The 27,503-nt window shown below is 37.1% G+C and overlaps 1 protein-coding gene across 1 annotated transcript; it reads left to right on the plus strand.

Moving 5' to 3' along the window:
• Positions 1-7: 7 nt before the first annotated feature.
• On the plus strand, positions 8-27,444 carry pdcd11 (programmed cell death 11). Its single transcript, XM_046837070.1, is given in 38 exon segments — positions 8-149; positions 396-513; positions 1,550-1,684; positions 2,081-2,248; positions 2,368-2,529; positions 3,273-3,396; positions 3,493-3,668; positions 4,119-4,226; positions 4,312-4,521; positions 5,645-5,769; positions 5,927-5,987; positions 6,071-6,217; positions 6,439-6,690; positions 6,873-6,998; positions 7,134-7,328; positions 9,089-9,259; positions 9,478-9,559; positions 9,562-9,690; positions 10,918-11,070; positions 11,157-11,269; positions 11,751-11,775; positions 11,778-12,246; positions 12,326-12,388; positions 12,463-12,559; positions 12,668-12,757; positions 14,232-14,337; positions 15,386-15,563; positions 15,816-15,872; positions 16,486-16,608; positions 16,744-16,866; positions 19,259-19,430; positions 20,858-21,013; positions 21,588-21,740; positions 21,883-22,133; positions 24,372-24,540; positions 24,715-24,868; positions 25,055-25,220; positions 26,988-27,444. Coding segments are annotated over 37 exon segments (5,460 nt in total). The 5' UTR covers positions 8-149; positions 396-414; the 3' UTR covers positions 27,160-27,444.
• Positions 27,445-27,503: the final 59 nt, after the last annotated feature.

Consider the following 27,503-nt stretch of genomic DNA (forward strand, 5'->3'; position numbering starts at 1 on the left):
ACTATTCCTTATCTCCTATTGGTTGTTTTCGTTCCTTTATGTATTTGGGTTGTTTGTTTCCGGGTCATCAACATGGCTGCTTTCGGTGCGAACATGTGAGTGTGTGGATGGAGGAGATCAGGAGATATTCATAGATCAGGTTTGAGAAAGTGAGTGTTGAAGAGATATTGGTTTGATCTGAATGAATGTTAGGCTTCATGTGATTAGTAAATATTTAGGGTTACATGGATTCAGGTCTTCTAAGTCTGGATAATGGTGTCATGATTGTGGATTTGCACACGTTTTCTCAATTGATGAATAGATTTTGCGTGTTTTGATGCTTGTAGTGTGAATATAGTAAATATGCATTGCATGCATTTCTCTGAGAAGATCTCACTCTAGTGATCATCTTTCAGATATTTGTATTGAAGCACCATGGCGTCAGCAGAGGCGGATTTCCCTCGTGGTGGCCCAGCCAAGAAAACCTCTGAGAAACCTCTGAAGCCTCGTGTGGAAGTGGACAATCTTTTTGAGGTAACTCAGGCCCTGATGATGATAGTGTCACACACACACACACACACACACACACACACACACACACACACACTCTGATTTCGTTTGTCTGACACTGAACTATATTTTATTGCCTTCTGTACTACATATCATTATTTATACACTCATTGTCAGGAACTTCTCACTGACCAGAGTTGCAATTCAGATTGGTCAGTGAGAAGTTCAGATCTGGTCGAGATGTTTATTTTTCATTGGGGGAAGGAGTCTCCAGTGTCAGTGTTCTGTAACAGGATTAAAACTAATATTTATTCAGGACAAAATACTTTTCATTTTTCTGTCATTGCAAGTCTTTGTCATTAATTTTAAGAGAGAGAAAAAAATATTTATAAATAATAATATTATTATTATTATTATTATTATTATTATTATTATTATTATTATCCTTATATGTGTGTGTGTGTGTATATGTATGTATGTATATGTCATTTTCAGTTTAGTAAAAGATAAAACACTTCAGGACATGATTTCTTTTCAATCCTTGTGGCTGAATGAGCAAGAATCTCCACAAGCACACTCCAAAATCTAGTGGAACATCTTTCTAGAAGAATGGAGATTGTTATAATGCCAAATGAAGGCTAAATGTGCAATTGGATGTTTTAAAAAGCACATATGAATCTTATAGTCAGGTGTCCCAATACTTTTGTCCATATAATGTATCAAAGGTTCTGTCGCATAGTGGAAATGAGCAGATGTTATGGTTGCCATTCGTCTATGGGGCAAATAAGTTAATGAGTAGTTTTATTAATAATGTTTTACTTGAGCATTTAATAATGAATTTTAATACATTTATCACAGTAATTTAAAGTTTATTTTTACCAGACAGCGATGAATAAATGGTTAAAACTGTCTGCTACTGCGCTAAATGGAGGTAAAACTATGTGGGGGTTTTGATGTCTAGTATGTACAGGGACCCCCTGTATAACGTCATACTGTGCACCCATGTTTATATGACCTACAAAAGGATCAGACGTTAACATTTTCCCGGATGCCTATGTAGACTCGTGAACCCGTAGTGAAAAAGAAGAAGAAATCTCAGAGCAAGCATGAAGATGAAAAGGCGGCCAAGAGGCAAAAAACCGAAGGTGCTCTGAAGCTAAACACGGCGAACAACGTGGATATTCTCCATATGAAGGTAGGTGCTGACAAGGCTATTTTCTCCCACTCAAACCCATGTAGACTGTATTTTCCATCATGCTGATACAGCTTTTGGTCTCCTAGATCGAGTGAAAATAAAAATGTCATTATATATTCTATAAATATTGTGTGGTAAAAGTTTAGTTGAGAACCACATATGACTGGAAAAGTCAGGTGTCTCAATACTTTTATTCATATAGTGTATGTACAATATCACGATTTAACAAGTGAGTATGCAGACTATTGATCATCTAATTTAGACGACGTTAAACACGGACCGTGTATAATTTTGGATTGATTGGCACATAGATGATAATTGGGCGACTTTGTAACGGTATTATTGCAAATAAATACTTAAAGCTGCGTCTCATCCTGGTTATTCCTCCTCTTGCAGAATCTGAAGGTGGGCACCATGATGCTCGGCTGTGTAAGGGAGCTCTTGAACTTTGAGGTTGTACTCGGTCTCCCTAATGGTCTTAAAGGCTACATGCCCGTCTCTAGTGTCTGTGAGGCCTACACAAAGATCTTGAGCCATGCACTGGACTCTGGGACCGATCTTGAGGTAACTGGGTCAAGATATTGTACTCTTTAATTATCAATTAATAGTTATCATTACAACACCCTATTTTATTATGTATGAACAATGCTTATACGTAACATTTTTTTTCCCCCCATGTACAGGAATTTGTGTCTCCCTCCAACCTCCTCACCCCAGGCCAGTTGGTCAGATGTGTGGTTTCATCCCTGGAATTGTCCAAAGAGGGTTTTATCAGTCTTAAATTGTCTATCAACCCGAAAGAGGTGAACAAGGAGCTCAACTCCAGCTCTCTGAAAGCAGGCATGGTGAGAAACCGTAAATCGGCAATTTCACATACAAACCATATACATTTCTGGTGTTTTTTTCTGATACTCTCTCAAAAATTAGCAAAAACATTTCAAACATAATAAAGAACCAATGACCGTATATTTAAAAACCCAAAATAAAATGAATATGGAATATCGCATGTTGTATAACGTATTAGCGGTGGATGAATAAGAGAATTTTACAAAACCTTCAAAATCAGATTTGTCCGGATTCTAAATGATCCTCGAGAGACTGTTCAATTCATTTATTGCAAACTAATATAACACTAACATTTCTAGAGTCAAAATGAATTATTTTTCTGCTGTAAAAAATTTTCGAAATTGAAAAACGTTGATTGAACAGCTACTTCAAACCCTTTAGACTAATAATTATAACAGCCTTAGTTAGGTGTTGCTTATTAAGAGTGACACCAACTCACAGATATACAGTGTAGACCTTGACCATTTTGTTCTTCTGCATGTCAGCATTTGCTTGGCCTCGTGTTAGGGATTTTTCTTTTTTATCAGAATGGAGCCCTTCTAATTTTGTGTATTTTTAAGAAATACATTTTTTAGAAAACCAGGAAAAATGAACACAGACATGAAACAAAGTATGTATATTTATAATTTAGTATTAATCGAATCTAATGAATGCAAGGGGGAGTTTCACTTGGATTGAAAGATGGATGAATAGAGAGGCACAAAAAAAAATATGTTGAATGGATATTTCTCTGTGGTTCCAGACTCTCAGTGGTTGTGTGGAGAGCATCGAGGATCACGGTTACCTGATCGACATTGGAGTGAGTGGAACCAAAGCTTTCCTGCCCAAAGAGAAAGCAAACGATAAAACCGAGGCAACTAAAAGAGGTAAAAACCTGTAAAGGCAATGGCAGTTCAAACAGTTTGTTTATGATCCTAATAAAGGTTAGAAGGATAATACATTTTGTTCGTTTCATCTTACAGATCTGATAGTAGGGCAGTACATGATGGTCTTACTGGAGGAGGTGAAGAATGAGGGACGGGTGGTGCGTCTTTCTATAAACCCTACGGCGGTTAATCAGGCCTGCGCAGAGACGCAGCACGGTTGGACACTGAGTAACCTTTTACCCGGGTTATTGGTCCAAACCTGCATCAAGAAGGTATGAACGAATGAAGACATGAATTCAATAGTGAAGAAGAATAAACAACGTGGCAGCATAATTTAACACGAACATTTTAACAGGATGAGAGAATTATTATTATTTTTTAAATCATTGTATTTATTTTTATATGGAATATGTTGAGCAGGTCAGTTCTATTCTAAAAACCAAAAACAGATATAAATATAATATATTTATAAAAATAATATATATTTTTTTTATAATATCCAATCCGCTGTTTAGTCCAAATCGAGATTTTTGCACTTATTATTATTATTTTATTATTATTATTATTATTATTATTATTATTAAGCATCTTCATATTTAGCAACCAAAGAGAATACTTATCTGTTGGCTCAATAGTAAATGCAATAAATAAATGTAAAATGGCTTTTCCACCAAAGAGTATTTCTCATATACTCATTACTCATCAGCCTTTATTTATTATAGGTCACAGCTCATGGCCTGATAGTAACATTTCTCTCATCGTATACCGGACTGGTGGACTTCATGCACATCGACCCCGAGAAATTGTCCACTTACAGTGTAGGGGACGAGGTAAGCGATCCACAAATGTCGACTATAAATATATAATCATACATTTTTCGGAATGTTTAAGTCCTTAAAATCCTTGTCTGTTCAGGTGAAAGCTCGTATTCTCTATGTGGACCCGTCCTCTCGTCTGGTGGGTCTGTCTCTGCGCAGCCACCTCCTACCACCAGGGGGCATCATATTTGACAATGTAATGAGTGAGCGAATAGGTGAGGTGCTGCATGGTTGCAAGATGACTGCCGTACACCACCACTCAGGAGCCGTGATGGAGCTGCCAGATGGGACCACTGCCTTCGTGCACGTGAGTCGCACCAAACACCACGGACATGCAGCTTTTTTTTTTTTTTTTTTTTTTTTTTTTTTTTTTTTGGGGGGGAACATCATCCTGACTGAGGTCTGATTTATGGTCTTTAAAGGTGCAAACTTTATTTTTATGGGTGGGTGTAGCTCACTAATGGCAAACCTTCAAAATCTCAATTATGGATTCTGTGAATATAAGATGCAGCAAACACTAATTACTACAGGAGCAGGAAAGTTTATCTATTAAACCCAAATAGTCCTTGACTCAAAACAGAATTACCCCGGAGCAATTTGTCAGACAAGACCTAAAGTGTGGCACACTTATAAACATTATATTGTTTCCATTATATACATTTTGAAAGAATTGGACAAATATAACATGCACCTTGTTTTTTTTTTGTGCAACCTGCTTTTGTTTTCACTGCTGTAGTAGAAGACATTTTTCTTTTTTTGTCATCTGTGCTTTCAGGATTTTTCTATAAGGACTCTGAAATATTTTATTTTAAAGTTAAACATGTTTATTAAGCAGTATATAGGACCTACATAAATCAAAAACAAGCTCTATGTTCAAAAATATCTGATATACGGAATAAATAATTGTGTTAATTTTAAAGTTTTTGTACGTTTTAATGTTGGGAAAAGTAGAAAAAATGATCCTTTAAGATTTTCCTAGATGTTTGTGTTACATAGCAGAGCAGAAAGAATAAGAATGTGAGCCAATGTGTAGAAATGTATGTTAATGTGTAGGAACATAAGCTAATGTGTACAAATGTAAGCTAATCGCAGGTATAAAGCTAAAGTTTATGACTGGAAGATGACAGTCATGTTTTTGTTGTGTGTTAAGTTTTTCCTGTGGTAAAACTTGCTAAATGAATGCTAGCTAGTGCTTCTAAAGTGCAAATGGTGTCCAATATTTTAGTATTTTGACAGGACAACAGAGTTAATAGTCTCATAAGTAGTAAATGAATGTTAGCATTATGCGCCGATTGTTTTCTTGGGTTTGTTTTGTTTTTTTAAGCTACGAACGGTTATAACTGAATGCTAATCTGATTTAGGTTCTTTTAATATTTGTGATATTTTCATCTTGAAAATAATTTTTTTTAAAATTTGTCTGGTCTTTTTAGAAAAGCCATTTGAAAGAATCCAAAGAGGTGTTTAACCCAAACCGACTCCTCGCTCAGCCTGAACACACACTGAGGATAACAGACTACAGCCCAATGGAGCAGATCCACATGGCTACGCTGCGCAAGTAAGTGCGTGTGTGTGTGTGTGTGTGTGTGTGTGTGTGTGTGTGTGTGTGTGTGTGTCTCAAACAAATTAGTACACGCTGTGGAAATGCAGTCTTCCGTAAATTAATTAAAAACTGGTTGAGTATATTTTAACATTTTTAACCCTTTTCTTCAAAGGGCAATCATCGAATCGCCCTTCTACAGCTATCAAGATATTAAACCAGGGCAGATGGTCGAGGTAAGAAAACCTAAACTTGCTCAAGGTCCGAATTTCTCCAAATGGAAAAACTGCATGTTCTTACGTGTGGTGCGTGTTCACAGGGCACGGTGCAGAGCCTGGAGAAGTACGGCTTGATTATCAAAATCTCAGACCACATTAAGGGCCTCGTTCCCAGAATTCACCTGGCGGATATAATCCTCAACAACCCTGAAAAAAAATACAAGGACGGCATGAGGCTCAAATGTAAAGTGAGTTATTTTTGATAGGGTTTTCTATTAATGCTTTTGTTCGAATATATGTTTGGAGTAACGTCTTATTTACTCCCCACAAAGACCCTAATCATAAACATTTCTATAATCATTTAGCATGACTAACATTTATTTTTATTAAACATTAAAAATCTTTTTTCCCCCCTATTTTCTTGGAATAAATGTTTTCTCTACTGTACGTGTGTGTGGCTTCTCTCCAGGTCTTATCAGTGGACTACCAAAATAAGAAGATCACAATGAGCAGGAAAAAGGCTCTGATGGAGACGACACTCCCACTTATCCTGTCCTATGCGGATGCCCGTGTAGGTCTCGTATCCCACGGCTTTATCGTCTGCATCAAGGATTTTGGCTGCATCGTAAAATTCTATGGTGAAGTTAAGGGCCTGGTGCCGATGTCTGAGCTGACGTCAGAGCCCTTTGACAACCCGTGTAGTCTCTTTTACATAGGACAGGTTAGAAAACTGCTTTTATTGGGTTGTTTTAAAAAAAAAAAAGCTGATCACCTGACAAAAATGAACAGGGCATCAATGATTCTCAATAAAAATTTCAATTTTTTTGGCTATTTACATGTAAATAATTTTTATTTTTTATCTCTTTAACTTAGAACTGGTGTTTATTTTGTTCTACTGAACAGGTGGTGAAAGCGAAAGTGCTTAAATGTGATGTTAAAAATGAGAAGCTGCTCCTGTCCTTTAAAGCAGTGAGTCAGAGGGACATCGAGAAGGGCCAACACGTCAAATTCGACTTTAAAATCGGAAAGGTCAAGTATTGTTCACCTTTTTGTTTTTTAAGGAACAACTTTTAGTGCTAATGAATTTTGCAGGTTAAACCCAGATGTGAATTTTGTTTTTATTTTAATGCAAATTATTTTTATTTCTTACATTTTTTTCTTCAGAAAGTGGAAGTGATTGTACGCAAGAAAAGCGAGACTGCTGTTGAAGTGTCTATTCTCCCAGAAGACATACCTGCTCTGCTTCCCACGGCGCAACTTTCTGACCATGTGTCCAACTGCCCTCTGCTGTTGGCGGGTCTACAGGAAGGAGACACCATCTCCAATGTTGTGTGTCTGAACCAAAACAAGGAAATCATCGTATCCTTTTGGGCTCATTTGCTTTTATTTCAGCAGAAATGTTCATGTGATGTCATGAACTCATGAAACTCACTGTTTGGTTGAAATGTTTTTGCTATATAGTGGGTGTGTGTATATCTTGTGGTTAGTTTCTGAAAGCAACATTGATGTATATTTATATACATATGTATATAAATAGTGATGGAAAACCCTAAGAAGACAGGAAGTAGTTTGTAGACTTTCTCCAATAACATTTTTTCTTATATAATCTTATATTTATCATCCATAAATTATTTCTTTACTATTTTTATACGTATTAAGCCATTGCCTTTATAAAACATCTGGCTAAAAAACTTTGAAACACCTTTTTTTGTGATTTTATGGGGAATTCCAAACCTAGGGCATCTTTATGAAGCAGAAAATGACTTTTTACTGGAGGTGTAAATACATTTCCACTCATGGGGTATTATTTAGACATACTCTTAAGTATTTGGATGTTTCTTAAAAAAATTGTTTGACATTTCAAATAATGATCAAGACCACAGGGCCTCGAGCACCGGGTCGGATTTTACCGATACAGATAGCTAGGTTTGATCATACTTGCAGATAACCGATTAATTAACCGATAGTTGATTAAAATGGATACTGGATAAAAAAAAACTAAAAAAAAAAAACTAATGTAATATAGTACTGAACTTTACTACAAAAATAAAAAAAAGTACTTAATCATGAAAATGTGCTAATTTAAATATGAACATATTAATTATATTAATAAATATTGAGAAAAAAAATGACCCATTCAAACTAAAATAAAAAGCAACACAAAAAAGTTACATCCAAAATAAATACATTTTAAATAAACAGCATGTAGTGTCAGTGATTCGCCTCTAGAGGCCGCTTTCGTACTGTATAACGCATCCCGGAAAACCTAACAGTATAGGTTTTTGCTGATAGTTCCAGCAATCGTTGGTACTATTAATTGGTGATTAATTGGCACCCGTAGTGAAAAATCGATGTCTATGGCAAAATAGATTAAATAGTCGACCTCTAGTTGTGACCCAGTAATGTAGTTTTCCACCAGGTCATTAGAACATTCTGGGGAAAAGGTCTGTAGATATGACATTATTATTTATTGTGCACTTTTCCACTATTCAAACCCAGATTTAGACATTGTTTGATTCATTAAATAGATCAGTCGCAATGTGGAATTTCGTGTGATCAAATTTCAGAAACAAAATACACTCGACTGATTTACAATTTACTGTTATTTCAAAAGTGGCGTATTCCAAAGTTTTTGATGATTTTGTAGAATTTGATTCTAGAGAGCGTCTTTTAGCTTGAGAGCATTTTTTATTTCTGCCTTGTGCTGCTTCCTGGTGTCTGAGTGGTATGTGTTACATTTTCATTGACCATGAATATGCCTTTATCCTGCTAAATGTCCAGGTATCGATCGACCCATTAATCTAAGCCTTTTCCCTTCCTCACTGCAAACCACTAAACTCTCCACTTGAGTGCATCTTGGGTGTTGTTTTTAAAAATTGTTCCCAATTGAATGTGTCATACACATAAATGCATGTAAATTATTAGATACATGCCTTGGTTTAGATAGAATTATACACATTGACAAACATACTTTTGCTATTATGTTATCCACTGCCTGAGACTGAGACATTTAGATTAGTTTATCCTGAGCATCTCAATTAAGGTAAATAAATGTTTGGATTTCCATCAAGTGCGAGAGACCTTCCTATAATCCTTTGTTTCTTAACCAAACCATTTAGATTCTCAGTAAGAAGCCCCTACTGATTGCGGCTCTCGAGGCTGAAAACCTGGTTAAGTCTTTCTCTGAGCTGCAGGTGGGGATGGTGATGGTGGGCTGGGTGAAGAACATCATGCCTTATGGCGTCTTTGTCAGCTTCCCCCACGGCCTGTTTGGCCTTGCACCTAAAGCTGTGAGTCACAGTAATAAATAATTATAATTTTTGTATTGCTTTGATCCAATCAGTCACTGAAAGCTGGTTTCATTTGCTATTACCAATTAAAAAAACATGAACAAATGCCCAGAACCCACAAAATAGAAATATGAGGTGCAATTAAATGCTTAAGTGTGGAAAAACTATAATGGAGTATTTTATTTATCAGTGATCTATTATTTTATTCTGTCTAATAGGTTATGACTGACAAGTTCATCACTGACACTGCAGGAGTGTTTGAGGTAGGACAGACCGTGCTGGCCAAAGTGACCAACTTGGATGAGAGAAGCACCGGTTCTTGATCAGTCTGAAGGTATCGGATGTGAGTTTGGCAGAATCCAGCGCTCAGGCCAGAATGATCCAGGGTCAGCGTGAAAGATTAGCTGTCTACGACGCAATGAGCTCGAGAGGTAAGAGAGAAATGAATGATTGGGAATGAAAATAAATATAGAAGTTTATATTTCTTCAGTTATGGGTGCCAATGAGAGTATATCGGTATATATGTTTGAAATGTGTGTTGAAATCTTTCAACGAAGTTTAATTAAAACTTTAATTGTTTATATACATCTCTTTCACACAAACATGTAGAGTGTTACTTAACTACACTGCACCATAATTTATATTTTATTTATTTGCTTCACTACTGGTTGGATGTTTGCCGCATTTCGTTGTCTTTACACCTACTTAGATAGTGACAATAAACCTAACCGTAATCTAATTTTTCAGAAGTTTCCCTTTGCACAATCAAAAGCTTGAGAAATTTTCATCCGTACTTGGTGTTAGACCTAAAAACCTAATTGAAATCAGAGTTTTAGAGAGAAAGATGTTTATCTCAATGTTTTGGAAGTTTGTCGACACCTGATTCTTGTGATTTTCGAACATCCTATTCTACATTTAATTTGTTGTTATAAAAACTTCAAATTCTAGTGGTGCATCATACCAGAAGAGTGGGAGTGTGTTTGTGGAGATTTGTGCTCATTTAAGCCACAAGGGTGTTTGTAAAGTCAGGTACTGATGTAGTGTAAAGAGGCCTGGGGTGCAGTCAGCAGCGTTCCAGTTCATTCCAAAGGATTCAGTAGGATTAAGGCTAGATCTCTATAGCAGGACACTTCAGCCTAGGTCTTTGTGCACAGGGGGAATTGTCATTTAAGACGCTATAATGCTATAATTCAAGTGGACAGGCACGTTGAAGTCGGCAGTGAGAACTCCTCCACAAGAGGGTGCTTTGATGGTCCTGATATTTAGTTATTGAATTTAAAATGATAAAAATGAAAATAAATTGAAAAGAAGAGACTTTTACAAAATCTCCCAGACATTAAATATTGAAATCCGTATAAAGCATTAAAAAAATCGATACATTTTAATCCCTGCCGCAAAGATGCTCCTGGGTTTGGGTTATAGGGGTGGATTTATTCACGCATTAAAAAAAAATCCGTCAATCCATGTAATTTGCTTTCAATTGTGACCAGTTTTTTTAACCAGACAGATGATCTAAATTAACCAAATCAAATGGTTTTATAGTTATTTCAATCATAAACATATGATTGAAAACCAACACAATTTTCAGAGAATTCAGGTTTTGCCTTGAATTTCCATCTATTCTAATGGATTGTGGTTTATTGTTCTTCTCCCTGCAGTTGACTCAGACTTGCTGCAGCAGCTCTCCTCCGTGTCACTGGGAGATAAACTCAAGATGACCGTCGACGTGACCAGAGAAGACGGCTCTGTCGTCCTGACCTCTGATCAGCTCAGCCATGCCACAGTGCTGGCCTCAAAGTACCACGTAACAGGTCAGTCCATCAAGCTACAGTGCTCTTGCATGCGTTCATTGCGGTCAGAAACATTGTCACTAACAATACAGGTGTGGATGTTCTAGATGTGAACACAGCACCAGGCAATCAGGTCACTGCTGTGGTGCTTCACGTTGATTTTTTGACCTCTGAAGTGCACGTGTCCCTTCTGCCGACGCTCACAGCAAAGAAGAAAAAAGTGAGTAGATGGGGAAGTACTATTAAAGATTTTTTGGGTGTCAGGCTCAGGCATGAGCTCAGTGCTGTGTGTTTATCACGGGCAGATTTTATGATCTATTGATTTATCTTTTATCACTGGATATTACGAAAGTCCTAATAGGCCATTTATTATAATGTTTTCTCGTGATCACTTTTTTTTTTTCTGTGGCTCATCCACACACCCGCAGCTAAATATCGTTATGGTTCTTATCCATGATGCTGCCTCTAGAACATGCTCTTATGCCGAATTCACGGAAACACTCATTCATTAAACACTGATCATGAGGAAACGATGTTCGTTATGTCAAGATTGCAAGAAATTGAAGTCGAGATTACAAGAAAACAAGAAGGAAAGAAATATTATAATGCATGGCCTCTTAGGACTTCTGTAGAATATATTATAATGTATACACTCCATATAATTTACATTTTAAAGTTGTATTCCCTTTTCATTTCTACAGTTAACTAAAGGCTCCCAGTATTCCGCAACGTCCAGTACGTGGACAAAGACTTTGCCGTGATCTCATTGGGCGCCACCGGTCACCTGACCGTCATTTCCACATGCAATCACCTAAACGGAACGTTCCATTTCGAATCAGAAAAGCTGTCTGTGGGTCGTAAAGTGACCGTGACTGTAATTGAACCCAGCAGCGAAGATTTGGGTAGACAAGCTCTCGTAGACTATCAGCTATCAGCTCCTGTAAAATGCAACCAAACCACGTTTCAGAATAGAGATGAAGATAATAAATATAAGATCGGGGCCTTTGTGACAGCGACGGTTAAAACCATTAAACCTCTGTGCGTACTCATGACTTTGCCGGATGGAGTCACGGGAAGCGTGCACGTTTCTCAGGTCCAGGAGTCGCCCAAAATAGGAGGATTCCCCACGTCGTCTCTTAAGGTCGGCACTGAAGTTAAGGCAAGGGTCTTCGGCGGTCGTGAGATCAAGAGTCATAGGTAAATTAAATTTTTTTAAATCATTTAAGAATAGAAGGTTTTAGAATGGGAATGACTCGAAGGTGACTTTGCTCCACAGGTTTCTCCCCATCACACATCCCAACCTCGTCTTCTCTATGCCTGAGCTCACTCTCCTCCCCAGGTACATGAAACACTGCTAGTTCAGTAACATTATTTGTTTGCCATTTTCACTACATTAACACGACTTTCTTTCAGTAAACTGGACAACAGTGTGGACGTCACCTCGCTGGTGAACACGTCTAAATGGGAGAGCTATAAACCTGGACAGGAGATCACGTGCTATGTATCTAAAGTAAGCACCGTGTTTATGTGAGCATCCAACACTAATTCAGTTTTTATGCAAACGAAATAACGTGCACCTCTTTTTCTTATTTAATGTGTTACTTTCCCTTGCATACAGTACATTCCAAAGACAAAGTGTCTTCATGTTGAAGTGTCCCCGAAAGTCTTTGGACTGGTGGAGTTGCTGGCAATGACCACTAAACCTAGAGTAAGTAAACCTGCTTTTACAAAATCGGGACTTAAACTGTGGACAAAGGACATTTTTCTGTAATGATAAAAGTAGAATTACATCGAATTTATACAGTTTGAATAACCAAAATGATGTCCAGGTGATTTTTTTTTGTTTTTTTTGTTATCACCTGTCCCATTTCCTTGAACCTCTGTCCACTTTAGAGGGGTTTCCCCTAACTAAGGATTTAGATAGTAGAATCTGAATTGTCAAATCTTGCATATAGTTGATCGATAGTCATGTGAACGTGAATACGACGTGACCGATTAGTCGTGAAACCGATTCCTCGTAAAATTTTAAAGCCAAGATTTACAGAACATCATACAAAGATACAGGACAAGCAATATCCAAAAACTATTTGGATCAATGACCTTAAAAAAATGCAAATAACTGCAGACGGGATTTGCATTTCACGTCAGCAAATCAAATTAAATCGGCTAAATTGCAATGCATTGCAACATCGATGCACTGAAAACCAATAAATAATTAATCCATGGGTTCCAATACAAAATTAAACAGAATATAACCACAGAATCTGCCAGACATCAAATATTTAAATCCCTATAAAAATAAAAAAATATATATATATATATATATATAAATTAATCCCTGCCGCAGAGATGCTTCTTTTGTTCCAAATTTGTATTTACAGCATCAACATAATGGGCTGTATGTTAATTTATCAGGGGGCAAAAACTGTAGTTGTATGTAAAATCAGACATTGAGCACCCCCATTTAACCAAAATGGCATGATCCTCATTTTAACACACCTCTTTGAAGATTCAACTGTGAGATTGGTAGTTGAAATCAGTATCGAAGCATCTATTTGGCGTCACCCCTAGTGCACTGTAGCCTCAGATTCAGTTTCCCAGCTGACAAAAGTAGTGCCTGATTTAGTCTTCTCCTGTTGTTGCTCATCACCCTCTGAGTTTGATGTGTTGGGATGCTTTTTTAGCTCAACACGGTTGTAAAGAGTGGTTATTTGAGTTACCATAGCGTCCCTATCCGCTCACACCACACATCTGGTCTTTCTCCTCTGAGCGCACTCATTTACACAGCTATTTTTTTTTACCAACAGAACTGCTGTTTACTGGAAGTTTTGTGTTTATGAATTCTTTTGTGAGCAAGCCTGAGACTGCTGTGTGTCTCAGATAAGCAGATTTTTTTTAATACTCAAAATAGCATCATAAATAATGATCAGAGTCAATAAGATCACATTTTGTCCTCATTCCTATAGTAGATATTTGCTTCAACTCAAGCTCTTGACATGCAGCTGTGATTGTTCACTGACTAGTAAAATACTAAGTTTGAACTTTTAAACAAAAAAAATCCAAATACCAAATAATTTCAGCAGATGCTCATCGGCATCTCAGAGTAGTTTGTTGAACTTGTTTAAAATGTTGTGCCTAGTCTTCAAAATAACTCCTGAAATTTTTTTTTTTTTCTGTCCCAGGAGGCAAATCACCCACAAAAGCTCTTCAAACATGGCCAGTGTGTCTCCGCGAAGGTCGTCCAGGTCGTCCCCAAAAAGCTTTCCCATCTCAGACTTTCCCTTATAGGTAACATTTGAAAGCGGATCCCCTCAAAGAAGTAGTGGTGTTAATAAAACATGATGTGCTTTTAAAAAAGATAAACCATTATCTCATGCTCTCATGCAGTAATAGCAGAATGCAGTTTGAGGATCAGATACAGCTGATGTAGCGGTAATGGATAATCCCCCCCCAAAAAAAAAAAAAGACTTAAAATTGATTTTGGGTTCACAGTATTCTGCTCTGCCAGCTAACGCCAGCTTTCCCAGTGCTTTCTTAATTTGCTGAGTCATATGCTGAATATATATACTGTATATGTACTGTATATAAGCTGTGTGTGTGTGTGTGTGTGTGTGTGTGTGTGTGTGTGTGTATTTCAGTAATTAAATAAATTAGCACAAAATAAATGGATAAAAATTAAATGCATTAGTTTACATTTGCTAGACCCCATTTGGGTTATACAGGTGTGTGTATATAATTTTCTAAAGATATGTTCTACTTATTTCAGCATACTTGAACAAATTTCTTCATTCCTTCCATCCTTTATTCATTTACTCCCTCGAAATGTGGAAGTGTCAGGATGTTCTCCTTTTTAAAAAAAGAAATACTTGAAGCAAACAGCAAAAAATTCATAGTGCGAGACTCGTAAAAACGGAAGTGGCACGATTTTGTGCGTTTGCAAAACAAAATATGAGTTTTACAATGCACAACAATTTTATTTCCGGTACGGAGTGAGTAGTCACAGTGACCCTGCACTATCTCTAGTTTTTTTATTTTTTTTTTACCCCTGACGTTGTGTATGTTTTCAAGTTTAATATAATAATCAACTTAGGGTTTATATATATATATATATATATATATATATATATATATATATATATATATATATATATATATATATTACACACACACATAAGTATATATATATATATATATATATATATATATATATATATATATATATATATATATATATATTATAATGTATGTGTATACTCGTATGTTTTTGCATGCACACACCACTGCGATTGTGATGTGGCTCCCTCAGGTGAGCTCATTGTTTCCTGTGTTCCCATAGGGACGCACACTCTCGAGAATGGGGTCGTTACCATGGGCATGGTGTGGAAAATCAACCCCCAGAAGGGCTTGTTTCTGAATCTGCCGTTCGGGAATTCCGGCACGGCGTGCATAACCGATTTATCAGACGATTACGAAAACGCTCCGCTTGAGCAATACAAAGAAGGCCAGATGGTCAGGTATGTGTTTCAGTGTTTACAAGTGGCATTTATTTTTATTCGATTTAATCAAACAACAGAACATAATAAAACGTAAAAAGAGAATTTGTTTAAAAAAAGGGAAAAATCAATGGAAACGATCAATAAAAAGGAAACAATCGATAACCAAAAGCGCAATACACAATAAGTTAATGCAGTAAAAGACAGATGTTAAGAAATAAAGATGAGGTGTGTGTGGGTTTATAAACAAAATATTTTTGCATGTGTCTTCAGGTGCTGTATCATTGGTGAAGAACATGGAAAGTTCCAAGTGTCTTTGCGTCTGTCCAGGTGTGTTACAGCAGATCTACTTAAAAATTGGGGCTTTCTTTTGTTCTTTCATTTTCATTTTTGTTTCTTTCTTTTATTCTTTCTTCCACACTCTCTTTCTCTCTGTCGAAGGTAGAAATAATTTCTCTAAATTGCCAAATGTATATATTTTTAAATAATAGAAATGTTTGAATGCTCCGTTTTTAATCTAAATAACCTCAGAAATAAATCTTAATTTATTAAAAAATTATAATAAAATAAAAATTAATTTTTACAATAATTATAAAAAAAATATTCAAATTATTTTCAATTTGCATTTAATAATTAATATTACAAAAATGTCTATAAAAAAATTGATGACCAATTATTTAAATAAAAAAGAACAGGAATAGAAGCTCTGTGGCTCTGAAGAATTGCCAAAAAATCATTGTTCATGACATAACTTTTTTTAATGGATTTACTGTAGTTTTTACCTGCCTGCAAAAAGATTAGAGACTTTGCTATATTGCCGTATTGATGTTAACTTTAACCTTTTTATTAAAAAAATATAAATGTCCTGTTTTGATTTCATATGTTGTAGACTGACTGATAGAAATAGTATTTCATGTTCATTTTATTTGCTGAATGTACACAGGATCCACTCTGGGAAATTCTTGAAAGTCAAAGATGTGGACATCAGCGCTGCCTCTGAGCTCCAGGAGGGACAGATCATTCAGGGTTATATTAAGAACGTTGGAGAAATGGGCATATTCATCAGGTATTACACACACTAAGATTTTTTGTTTGTATTGTTTTTTTTTTTTTTTTTTTTTTTTGTCAAATTATCTAATAATAATTTGTATGTATTTGCATCCAGTAACTGAGGAACAAATTTTTTGTTTATTTGTAAAAGGTTATCCAGATCAGTCACAGGAAGAGTCAAGTTCCAACACGCTACAAACTACTTTGCTATCGATCCTGAATTGTTCCCCAAACACGTCTCTCCGAATGCACTGCTGACAACCAAAGTTCTTAGGTAAGATTGCACAGATACTGTTTAATGGTCTGGAAATCTTTTAATCTTTTATAGCTATGAAGGTTTCCTTAAGAAGCCAAGTTTATAAAAGGTGTTAAGCGCCTTTAATGTGCTGTAGCAGTTTCTGAATTTGGAGTTTTTGTCCAAAGTTCCAAGTCTAGATGATTACTATTAGCTCGCTCTCTCAATGTTCAGAACCATGGTATCATCATAGACCTTAAACTCTGTCAGGTCACAGATGATTTTGGTGTTCAGCCACTTTTCCAGTGTTCCAGTACTGCAGCATCTTTCTTTTTGGCATCAGCTCAAACTTCCCTTTGTCCAAAATCGATCAGAACTCAGCAGGCTGGCTTCGCTCTGATACTCAGCCTGGGCAGCATTTTACATCTTCGCTTCACATTTTATACACTGGCTTTCTGTAAACCTAAATTTCCCTCATCACATGCAAGTGTTGATGATTGTTTATTTTAATTTTTTTATTTTTTTGTCTTGTTTTCTCATATCCTGGCTACATTCTTCTATTTTCAGATTTCATGACATTCTTTCATTTCAAACAAAGTCAGCTTTTTCAAATGTATACTGTATCCAAATTATGGTGTGTGTGTGTGTGTGTGTGTGTGTGTGTGTGTGTATATATATATATATATATATATATATATATATATATATATATATATATATATATATATATATATATATACACACACACACACCCACACACCATAATTTGGATACAGTATACATTTGAAAAAGCTGGGGTACACCCCTCACATTTCAGCAACCATTTTATTATATCTTCTCAAGGGACAATACTATAGAAATGAAACTTGGTATTATTTTACAGTAGTCAATGTGCAGCTTGTTATAGCAGTACAGATTTACCGTCCTCTGAAAGCTACTCAACATACAGCCATTATTGTCTAAATAACTGTCAACAAAGGTGAGTACACCCTCAGTGAAAATGCCAAAACTGTGTCCAAAGTGTCAATATTTTGAGTGAGCACCAGTGTTATCAAGCACTGCCTTAATCCTCCTCGACATGGACTTCACCAGAGCTGCACAGGTTGTTGCTGGGATCCTCTTCCACTCCTCCATAATGACATCACAGAGCTGCTGGATATTGGACACATGACACTTTTCCACCTTTCACTTGAGGATGCATCACAGGTGCTCAATAGGGTTCAGGTCTGGAGACATACTTGGCCACTCCACCACCTTCACCTTTAGCTCCCTCAGCAAGCCAGTTGTCATCTTGGCAGTGTGTCTCGGGTTGTTATGTTGAAAAACTGCTGTTTGGCTCAGTTTCTAAAGGAGGACATCATATTCTTCTTCAGCAGCACTCATGCAGCCCCAGACCATGATGCTACCACCACCATGCTTGGCAACACACAATTTTCTTGGTTCTCCTCACCAGGATGTCACCACACATGCTGGACACCATCTGAGCCAAACAAGTTCATCTTAGTCTCATCAGACCACAGGACATGGTTCCAGTAATTCATGCTGTTGGACAGGTTGTCTTCAGCAAACTGTTTGCAGGATTTCTTGTGAGTCAGCTTCAGAAAAGGCTTCCTTCTGGGACACAGGCCATGCAAATCGACTTGTTGCACTGTGTGGTGTATGGTCTGAGCACTGACAAGCGGACCTTTTGCTTCTGCAACCTCTAAAGTAATGCTGCATCTGTTTTTGAAGCAGCTTCTGCACCTGACACACAGCACGAGGACTCAACTTCTTTGATAGACCCTTGCGAGGTCTGTTCCGAGTGGAACCCGTCTTGGAAAACATCTGTATGACCCTGGCCACTGTATTATAACTCAGTTTCAGGGTGTTACAGATCTTCTTATAGCCGAGGCATCTTTGAGGATTAGAGAATTAGAAATGTTGCTCTTTACAAAGAGTTTTTGCCATGAGGTTCCATGATGAACATCCAGTGGTCAGTATGAGAGAATTTTACTCAAAGCACCACATTGTAACTGCTCTAATACAAGATACACAAATTTGTATGATCCTGTCAAGCAGACAAAAACATGAACATGATGAATAGGACATGTGGCTTTGCATGATTACACAACGTACAGCTGTTATCACTTGGGGTGTATTTACATACTCTATATATATATATATATATATATATATATATATATATATATATACACCAAATGGGGTAATACAAAATAAAAGGAAAATAATCAAGATCTAGACATGATTGTACATTACAGTACACCGAAACCAGGCATTTTCTGTAGCTCAAACTCAAATGCATCTCTATGCCACATGTGGTATAAATTTCTATATCTGTTTAAACTTCATGTAGTATGTAGAAATTATAGGTCACATTGTCGTGATGTTTTTGTGCTGTGGGATTTTTCCTAATGTTTGTCTTTATGTTTAGCATTGACGCAAAGACCGGCCATGTGGAGCTCTCTTTGCTCCCCGAGGACACCGGAAAAGCAGACATTCTCCCAGAATCCCTTGGGCTTCCACTGCGCCTCAAGGGAAAGGCAAAGGAGAAGCACGACAAAAAAAATGCTACGAAGAAGCGCAAGATGTCTGAGAGCCAGCAGGTGTGTATCTATTTGTGCATGCTTACTGTGTGTGTGTGTGTGTGTGTGTGTGTGTATTTATATGGGTGTAACAGTACACGAAATTCACGGTTCAGTTCAATGTAAAACATAAAATTGCTTGTCGTTCTTTATTAACGCAGTTTATTGTTCTTAACATTTGTAAACTTCAACTGTTTACAATTTTAAAACAATTTAATGGTTAAATAATATATAAAATAATATTGTATTATATTTTATAAAATATAAAAAAAGTAATTAATTCAATACACTATTTTATTGATTAAATTGAGTAATCAAGTAAATTGACAAACTAAATTGATTAAATAACATAACATTGTTGAAAACATATTTCATTTAAATGTTTACATTTGTTGGATCCTTTTTGGGTAATACAGAGATGTATATGTAAATGTGTGTTTTACATTTTAATATTTAATTTTCTAAAGATCTGATGGAACAGTTAAGTATTTAATAAATGCCTTCAATCCTTTCATCCTTCATTCATTTACTCCCTGAAATTCTTGAAGCTGGACATAAAACGCGAAACAATCTATAGCCCTTGCGTTAGCAAATCCAACACTAGCGCTATGGATTCTGTAATGTTTTCACGCATCCAAAAAACAACTCTTATTTTTGGTATGGAGCGAGAAGCCGCAGTGACACTGCGCTAACTTTGGTTTCTTTTTTATACCCCTAGTATTGTTTGTTTTCAAGTTTAATAATAATAATAAATAGATAGATAGATAGATAGATAGATAGATAGATAGATAGATAGATAGATAGATAGATAGATAGAAATGGTGCCCCTGGAGCGCAGAGGGTTAAGGGCCTTGCTCAAGGGCCCAAGAGTGGCAGCTTGGCGATACCGGGGCTTGAACCCCTGACCTACCACTCCCCTACACAGATTTTACACAGATTGTAACTATGTTCTAAAACTATGTCTGTAAAAAGGATTGCATTCGGTATTCGTGTGTGTGTGTGTATATGTGTACACACACACTACACTCTACACTCTAGAGTACTCTAGTTCTAGAAATCTAGGTTACTATTACAGGTTCTTAACATTTCTTCAGGTTTTGGTAGGCTTAGCTAGATTCTTCCTATCTCCCAAAAGCCAACCTATATGTTCATTGAAAAACCATATGTTCACAGAGCTGGCTTTGTGCACAAAGGCATTGTCATGCTGGAACAGGTTTGGGTCTCATTTCAAGTATAGTTGAAATTTTACGCCTGAACCAACCAAACTGGCACCAGCCACAAAGTCACTGAGAAAATATATTCTCACATCGACCATTTATTCTGATGTTTGATTTGGAAATGTAACCGAAGTTTTTGATTTGCATTGAGGTTTCGTTACATGATTCTCATCGGGATGCGGAGGTGTAAATATTCTAATCGAATGCGTTCACTTTTTTTTTTATCTACAGAATGAAGCTGGGCTAAAGAAGAAATTAAAGAAAGAAGAAAAGGCTGCAGAGTTACCGAAGAAGAAAAAAGTTGCGAAGGAACCACAAGCTGAAGATCAGGATAGTGGAGTCGAGGTGTATTTCAGAGAAAAAGACAAGAACAAAACAAAGAAAGAGGTGAGTCTAAAGATTTGCAATATTTCTTGTAACCCTCTTGATTCCCTTGATGTTTTAACTACAGTGTGGACAAATGTATTTGGGCAGCTGATTTCTTCAGCCATTGTGGTAACAGTTTGGGGAAGAACCACATAAGTTAAAAGGACACACTTGTATAGGATTCATTGTATAGCAGTAAATAGTCCATTCACTTGATCTAGGAGGCCCAAACCTGTTCCAGCATGACAACTCCCCTGTGCACAATGTGAGCTTTATGAAGATATGGTTTACATGGTTTAGAGTGGAAGATCTTGAGTGGCCTGCTAGAAGGCTCTGACCTTAACGATACCTTCATTAGACCTTCATGAATGATCACATTTCAAAATCTAGTAGAACATCTTCCCAGAAGAGTGGCGCTTGTTATAATAGAAAACGGGGACTAAATGTGGAATAGGATATTCAAAAAGCACATACAAATTTTACGGTCAAGTGTACTTTTGTCTGTATAGTGTATTTTGGATTGGAAGGTCAATTTTATCAGTCCAGTCATAAGGTAGGTATATAAAGGTACTCAAAATGCTCCTTTTTTTTAAAGGGTAAAAGTAAAGCTGCAGCCCCAGAAGAACCAGGCAGGCTACAGGTAGCATCTGATTTCTCCTGGGACATAGGGCTGAGCTCTCTCAAACCTGCATCTTCTGCCCAAAATGCATACGAGTCCAGCGACGAAGAGCAGGACGATCACAGCAAGGTAATAATGATTAAAGGTTATATTAATTAGGTAAAAAATAATTTCGATTTGACAATTGATTTTTTATCAGACCTTCTTGCATCAGGTTAAAGGTTACGCTACTTTTAACGTTTCTCCTCAACCCGTCCGTTTTCTTTCCCAGACACAGAAAAAGTCTCGGCGGGAGGCGGAGCTGGAACGTAAGGAGGCGGAGCTGAAGCTCAGCAAGCTGGAGGCGGAGCTCATGGAGCCCTCGGCCCGACCGGAGAGCGCGGAGGCGTTTGAGCGGCTGCTGCTCTCGTCACCAGACTCGTCTCTGCTCTGGCTGCAGTACATGGCATTCCAGCTGCAGGCCACCCAGATCGAGCAGGCTCGTGCTGTCGCCGAGAGAGCCCTCAAAACCATCTCCTTCAGGTGGGTGCCTGAGAATTACAGTCAGCTCCAGAATTAATGGCACCCGTGGTTTACAAAAAGAAAAGGTCTTACAAAAGGTTGAATATTTTGCACTTTCTCTCCATCATGTTTGTTTGTCCTCTGTGTCAGAATACTTGAGTCAAACAGGAAGTCATGGGTTACTCCTTAAATGTTCTTAAACAACAGATCTTTGGCCATGAGAATTATTTATTTTCTTTTTTTTTAAGAATTCTTTAAATAGTATAATAAAGACTGGATTAGTTTTTATTGATTTTATATCAATTAAATTTAGTGTAATCTTTTTTATTTTTTCATGTTTTTACCAATTTATACCAGTTGTGCTGATTATTCAAATCTATTCAATTGATTTTTATTTGTATAGCGCTCTTAAATGAACATTGTCTCAAAGCAGCTTTAAACAGATAATGTGGTGATACACTTATTAAGAACATTCATTTTTAAGTTTGTCCCTGATGTGCAAGCCCGTGGCGACAGTGGAAAGGAAAAAAACTCCCAAGATGGCATAAGGAAGAAACCTTGAGAGAAACCAGACTCAAGAGGAAACCCGTCCTCATCTGGGTGGCACAGAATGTCCATTTATTACAGCTAAACGATATTGAGATGTACAGTGATGGTGATCAGATGCAAACTGTAGCCCTGAGTCAGTGTAGCAGACTGTTGACATTGACTACAATCCAAATCCTCAGAGTTCCTGTTCTTAGTCCGTAATTTCATGGATCCCCAGGACGTTGATGAAAACAAATAGCCTGCATTTTTATTTTTTATTTCTAAGTAGGCATGGAGGATCATAATGGTACAGAAGTTCACTCAGATACTGCGGAGTGAGGCCTTCAAGTGCTTCATATGTCAGTAGTAGTATATTATCAGTGCGAGATTTAATAGGGAGCAGTTTACTTACTGCTGGAAGGACATTTGCTGCTGCATTCTGAACTAACTGAAGCTTATTTATGCACTTACTCAAACACCCAGACAGTAAAGCGTTACAGTAGTCTAATCCAGATGCAACAAAAGCATGGACTAGTTTTTCTGCATCCTGTAACGACATCATATTTCTAATTTTACCAATATTTCTAAGGTAATATTAGTAATATTATTCACGTGAGCCTCAAAGGAAAGACAAGGGTCAATAATCACACCGAGGTCCTGACTGCTGTACACACTGAAACAGAAAAACCATCCAGAGATGCTACGTAATCGGAAAGTTTACTTCTAGCTGCATGTGGTCCTAGTAAAAGTACTTCCATTTTATCCGAGTTAAGCAGAAGGAAGTTATGAAGCAATCTCTACATTTTAAACCATGTCAAAAAATATAAAAGCTAGTTATCATGGAAGAAAGAAAGCGCTAGATATGGTGTGTCTCCTAAACACTTGGAGATCTCTATATGTATGCAAATAGATTTATTCTCATACAGGCTCTACTGTAAACAGTGTGAGGTATCCAGTGAATTGAGTTTTGTTTGTGTAGTATTAAGTACTTTGTACAATATTCACATAATAGTTACTAATATTAGAGGAAAGGTGGCAGCTCAGTGGTTAAGGATCAGAAGGTCGGGGGTTCAAGGGCTGGTATCACCACGCTTGAGCAAGGCCCTTAACCCTCTGTGTACCAGGGTACTGTATAATGGCTGACCCTGTGCTCTGATCATGGGATATGCTGTAAAGCACATGTGATTACCTTTCTTTCTTCTCTTTCTTTCTTAATATAGATTAATATATAATATCTAAAATAAAAAAGCCTTAAACATGCAACTAATTCTGGAGACTGTTTGTTGTTTTCTATAGAATAATAATTTTTAAAAGTGTCACTGGACATTTTGCATGTGGTCCCAAAAAGACATTTTTAAATGTTGGACCAGATGATGGTTAAAAATCTCTGGAAAAAGTTTCTGGACACCTGACCATAAGATTCAACTCTGCCTTTTGAACATCCCATTAAACATTTAAAGATCTTTCAATTAAACCCTATCTTCATGGAGCTGGCTTTGTGCATGGGGTATTGTCATGCTGGAGCAGGTTTGGGTCTCCTAGTTCAAGTGAAAGGAAAATGTAATGCTAAAGCTTACATCCTATCTGATTGTTTGCGTTTAATTTTGTTGTAAAAGTTTGGGGAAGAACCACAAATTGGTGAAAAAGTCAGGTGTCTCAGTCCATATAGTGCATGTTATTACCATTGGTACACGGTTAATTAATTGCATGTAATCCCTTTGTGCTATGCAGGGAGGAGCAGGAGAAGCTGAATGTGTGGGTAGCTCTGCTCAACCTGGAGAACATGTACGGTACTGAAGAGAGTCTTCAGAAAGTGTTTGAGCGAGCCATTCAGTACTGCGAGCCAATGCCTGTTTACCAGCAGCTGGCAGATATTTACGCCAAGTCCAACAAGCTCAAGGTGAGAATCTGCCCCTTAAAAAGAACACGGAAAATTACATCGGATCAACAATTTACTTTTGCTTCAGCTAATAATTACGCATTTAAATTAAACGTTCTTTCTGCAAATTTGTTTTCTCTCAAAGTCTGTTTACTGAGAACTGTTTGTATATTCAAAATGTGTGTGTGCATGCAGGAAGCAGAGAACTTGTATAAGAACATGGTGAAGCGTTTTAGGCAGGAGAAGGCCGTGTGGCAAAGTTACGGATCCTTCTTGCTGCGTCAGGGCCAGAGCGACGCCGCCAATGCTCTCCTCCAGAGGGCACTGCAGAGTCTGTCCAATAAAGAGCGTGAGCAATATTTATTCTTTTTATATAATAAGGATTTTTTTGTTTTACATTTTCTATTCACAGATATTTGCAATAAATTTATTGTAATTTATTCATTTATTCCGTTTTAGTTATTAGTTTTTAGCTATCCATATTTTCAAGTGGCGTTGCAAACATGGATATTTGACCACAATTTTGCCATTTCAGATGTGGACTTGATCATCAGATTTGCTCGGCTGGAGTTCCAGTACGGGAACGAAGAGCGAGCCAAGGCTATGTTCGAAAAAGTCCTGAGCAGCTATCCAAAACGTACTGACCTGTGGTCTGTTTTTCTAGACCTGATGATGAAGCATGGCTCGCAGAAAGATGTCCGGTGAGTTGCAGAAAACCTGTAAGAGAAAACGTCCCCTTATACAACTGCAGATCCAAAACCTATATATATATATTGGAGACTAGGAATGTCTGTCACGTGTGGAGTATTGTTCTGTGGTATGATTACTGGATTTATCAGTCATTCAGATAAGCCTGCATAGGAACAGGATTATTCAACACAAACAAGATTACAGTGTGCTGATAAGGAGACTTACTGTATGTGACAGCGATGTTAGTCATCTGCAGGATTATTGTGATGTATTGAACATAATGGTTTTGCACATCACGTAGTAAATAAATCTGGTATTTTCTACTGTATATAGTTCTAAAATATTAGCTTTTCCTGAACATAACATTTCCAGGCCAGTCACATCAGATCTTTTTCATCCTAGCTCAAATCACTTCACCCAATTCAAATTTGCATTTAGCGTATTTTTTGGACTATAAGCCGCTACTTTTTTCCCACGTTTTGAACCCTGCGGCTTAAACAACGAAGCGGCTTATTTATGGATTTTTCCTGGGTTTTTCCCGGTTTCACAAACTTCAAGCCAAAAAACTGAACCCCATAACATTAGACCAATGAAATTTCCGAACGGACACGAAAAAACGCACCTCACCTGTGTTCTGAGCTGCACGGCCTTGGGAGAAAAAAGGTTTTTTTTAAACGCACGACAATGCCAAAAGATAAACTCCCGAGAGAAATAGTTGTGAAAGGAAGGAGAAAGACAGAGAAAAATGACTTTCTTGGTCGGCTACTGTTTAGATACAAGCCGTTGTAACACGTTGAGTCAGGGTGAAGGGAGAGTTTACTAACTCCAGTTGCAACAGAAATCATATAAGCACAGACAGATTCCCAAAACTCGTGCTTTTTTATTTTTCTTGGCAACAGCGTTACGGGTTAGTCAAAGAAACTTAGAAATGAGCATCAGAAAATAATAAGGACATATTCCTCGGTCTTGCACACACGCAGTAATACTCTTAAAGGAGCCACAACATGTTTCACCCGTGTAACAGACACTGTCTTTCGTTAAAGCCTGTGTAAAGTACATTAGTGTAGACACTACACTGCAGCTTATAGACAGGTGCGGCTTATTTATGTTTAAAATAAAAATCTTTGTCAAATTCAGTGGGTCAGTGGGCTTATATATGAGTGCGCTTTATAGTCCGGAAATTACGGTATATCCTTTTCTTAAGCTACATTGATCACATGAATGACCAATAATCAGAGTTTTGGCAAAATAAAAAATAAAAAACAATAATCTGAATTTTAGGCCTTAAGTTATAAATTAGCTGTTCTATTTTTTTTTTTTTGTTTGTTTTGTATTAGGATAATTTTTTTAAACATGCCTTAATTTTTGAATGTCTGTTCCTTTACCTTTAATGCTACAGCAGCATGATTTATTTATTTTTGTTTGCTTGTTTCCGTGGTGGTGTTCTTTCTTTCACTAGTACAAATATAATTTCCTATATTACGTCTACAAATGAAACCAACATGCAACAGCCAATCAGATTTCTCTTATAGGCTCTTGGATTGTACCACAGATGTAAAACGGATTTTATCTAGGGGGAAGTGCAATTTTAGCGATACTCTGCTTAAATGAATTTAGGGCTTGGTTAAGGCCAGTTGCTAACAATGTATTTGTTTGTGTTTGTGATGTCATGATATCGGTCTTAAATTTAATTCTCAATTGTCTTGAAAAGTCTTTTTGACCTGGTGAAACCTGTAGAAACCCTGAATAAGAAAATCTGAATGACTCCTTTCCTTTAGGGCCCTATTTGATCGTGTGGTCCACCTGAGTGTGTCTGTAAAGAAGGTCAAGTTCTTCTTCAAGCGCTACCTTGACTACGAGAAGAAGCACGGCACACCCGAGAGCATCCAAACAGTGAAGCAAAAAGCTCAAGAGTACGTGGAGTCAAAAGGAGCCGACGCTGCAAACTAGAACAGTCAGTCATTTTGGAACTGTTCATCCCAGGAACCAATAAACATGATGACAATAATCCTGATCGAGTGCATCTGGAAGGACGGAATGTCTCTTCATTATGCTTTTATGTCTGGTTCCATGTAAAATTGCATCTGCTTGTCTGGATTGTTTTGTGGAATCGAATTGATGACTTAATAGGATTGATATACATCAGCCTTTCAACCAGAAGAAAACAAAAGCAGATGATTTAAAGGCTGGCCAGAATTATGATTTTTTTTAAATAAATGGAACAGAAAAATGGAACAGGATTAGAAGTTATGGGTGGGGGGATTGGGGAGGGTTTGTACCATTACCATGAATGC

Source organism: Silurus meridionalis, chromosome 24 (assembly GCF_014805685.1).
Source record: "Silurus meridionalis isolate SWU-2019-XX chromosome 24, ASM1480568v1, whole genome shotgun sequence".
NCBI classification, from domain to species: Eukaryota; Metazoa; Chordata; class Actinopteri; order Siluriformes; family Siluridae; genus Silurus; species Silurus meridionalis.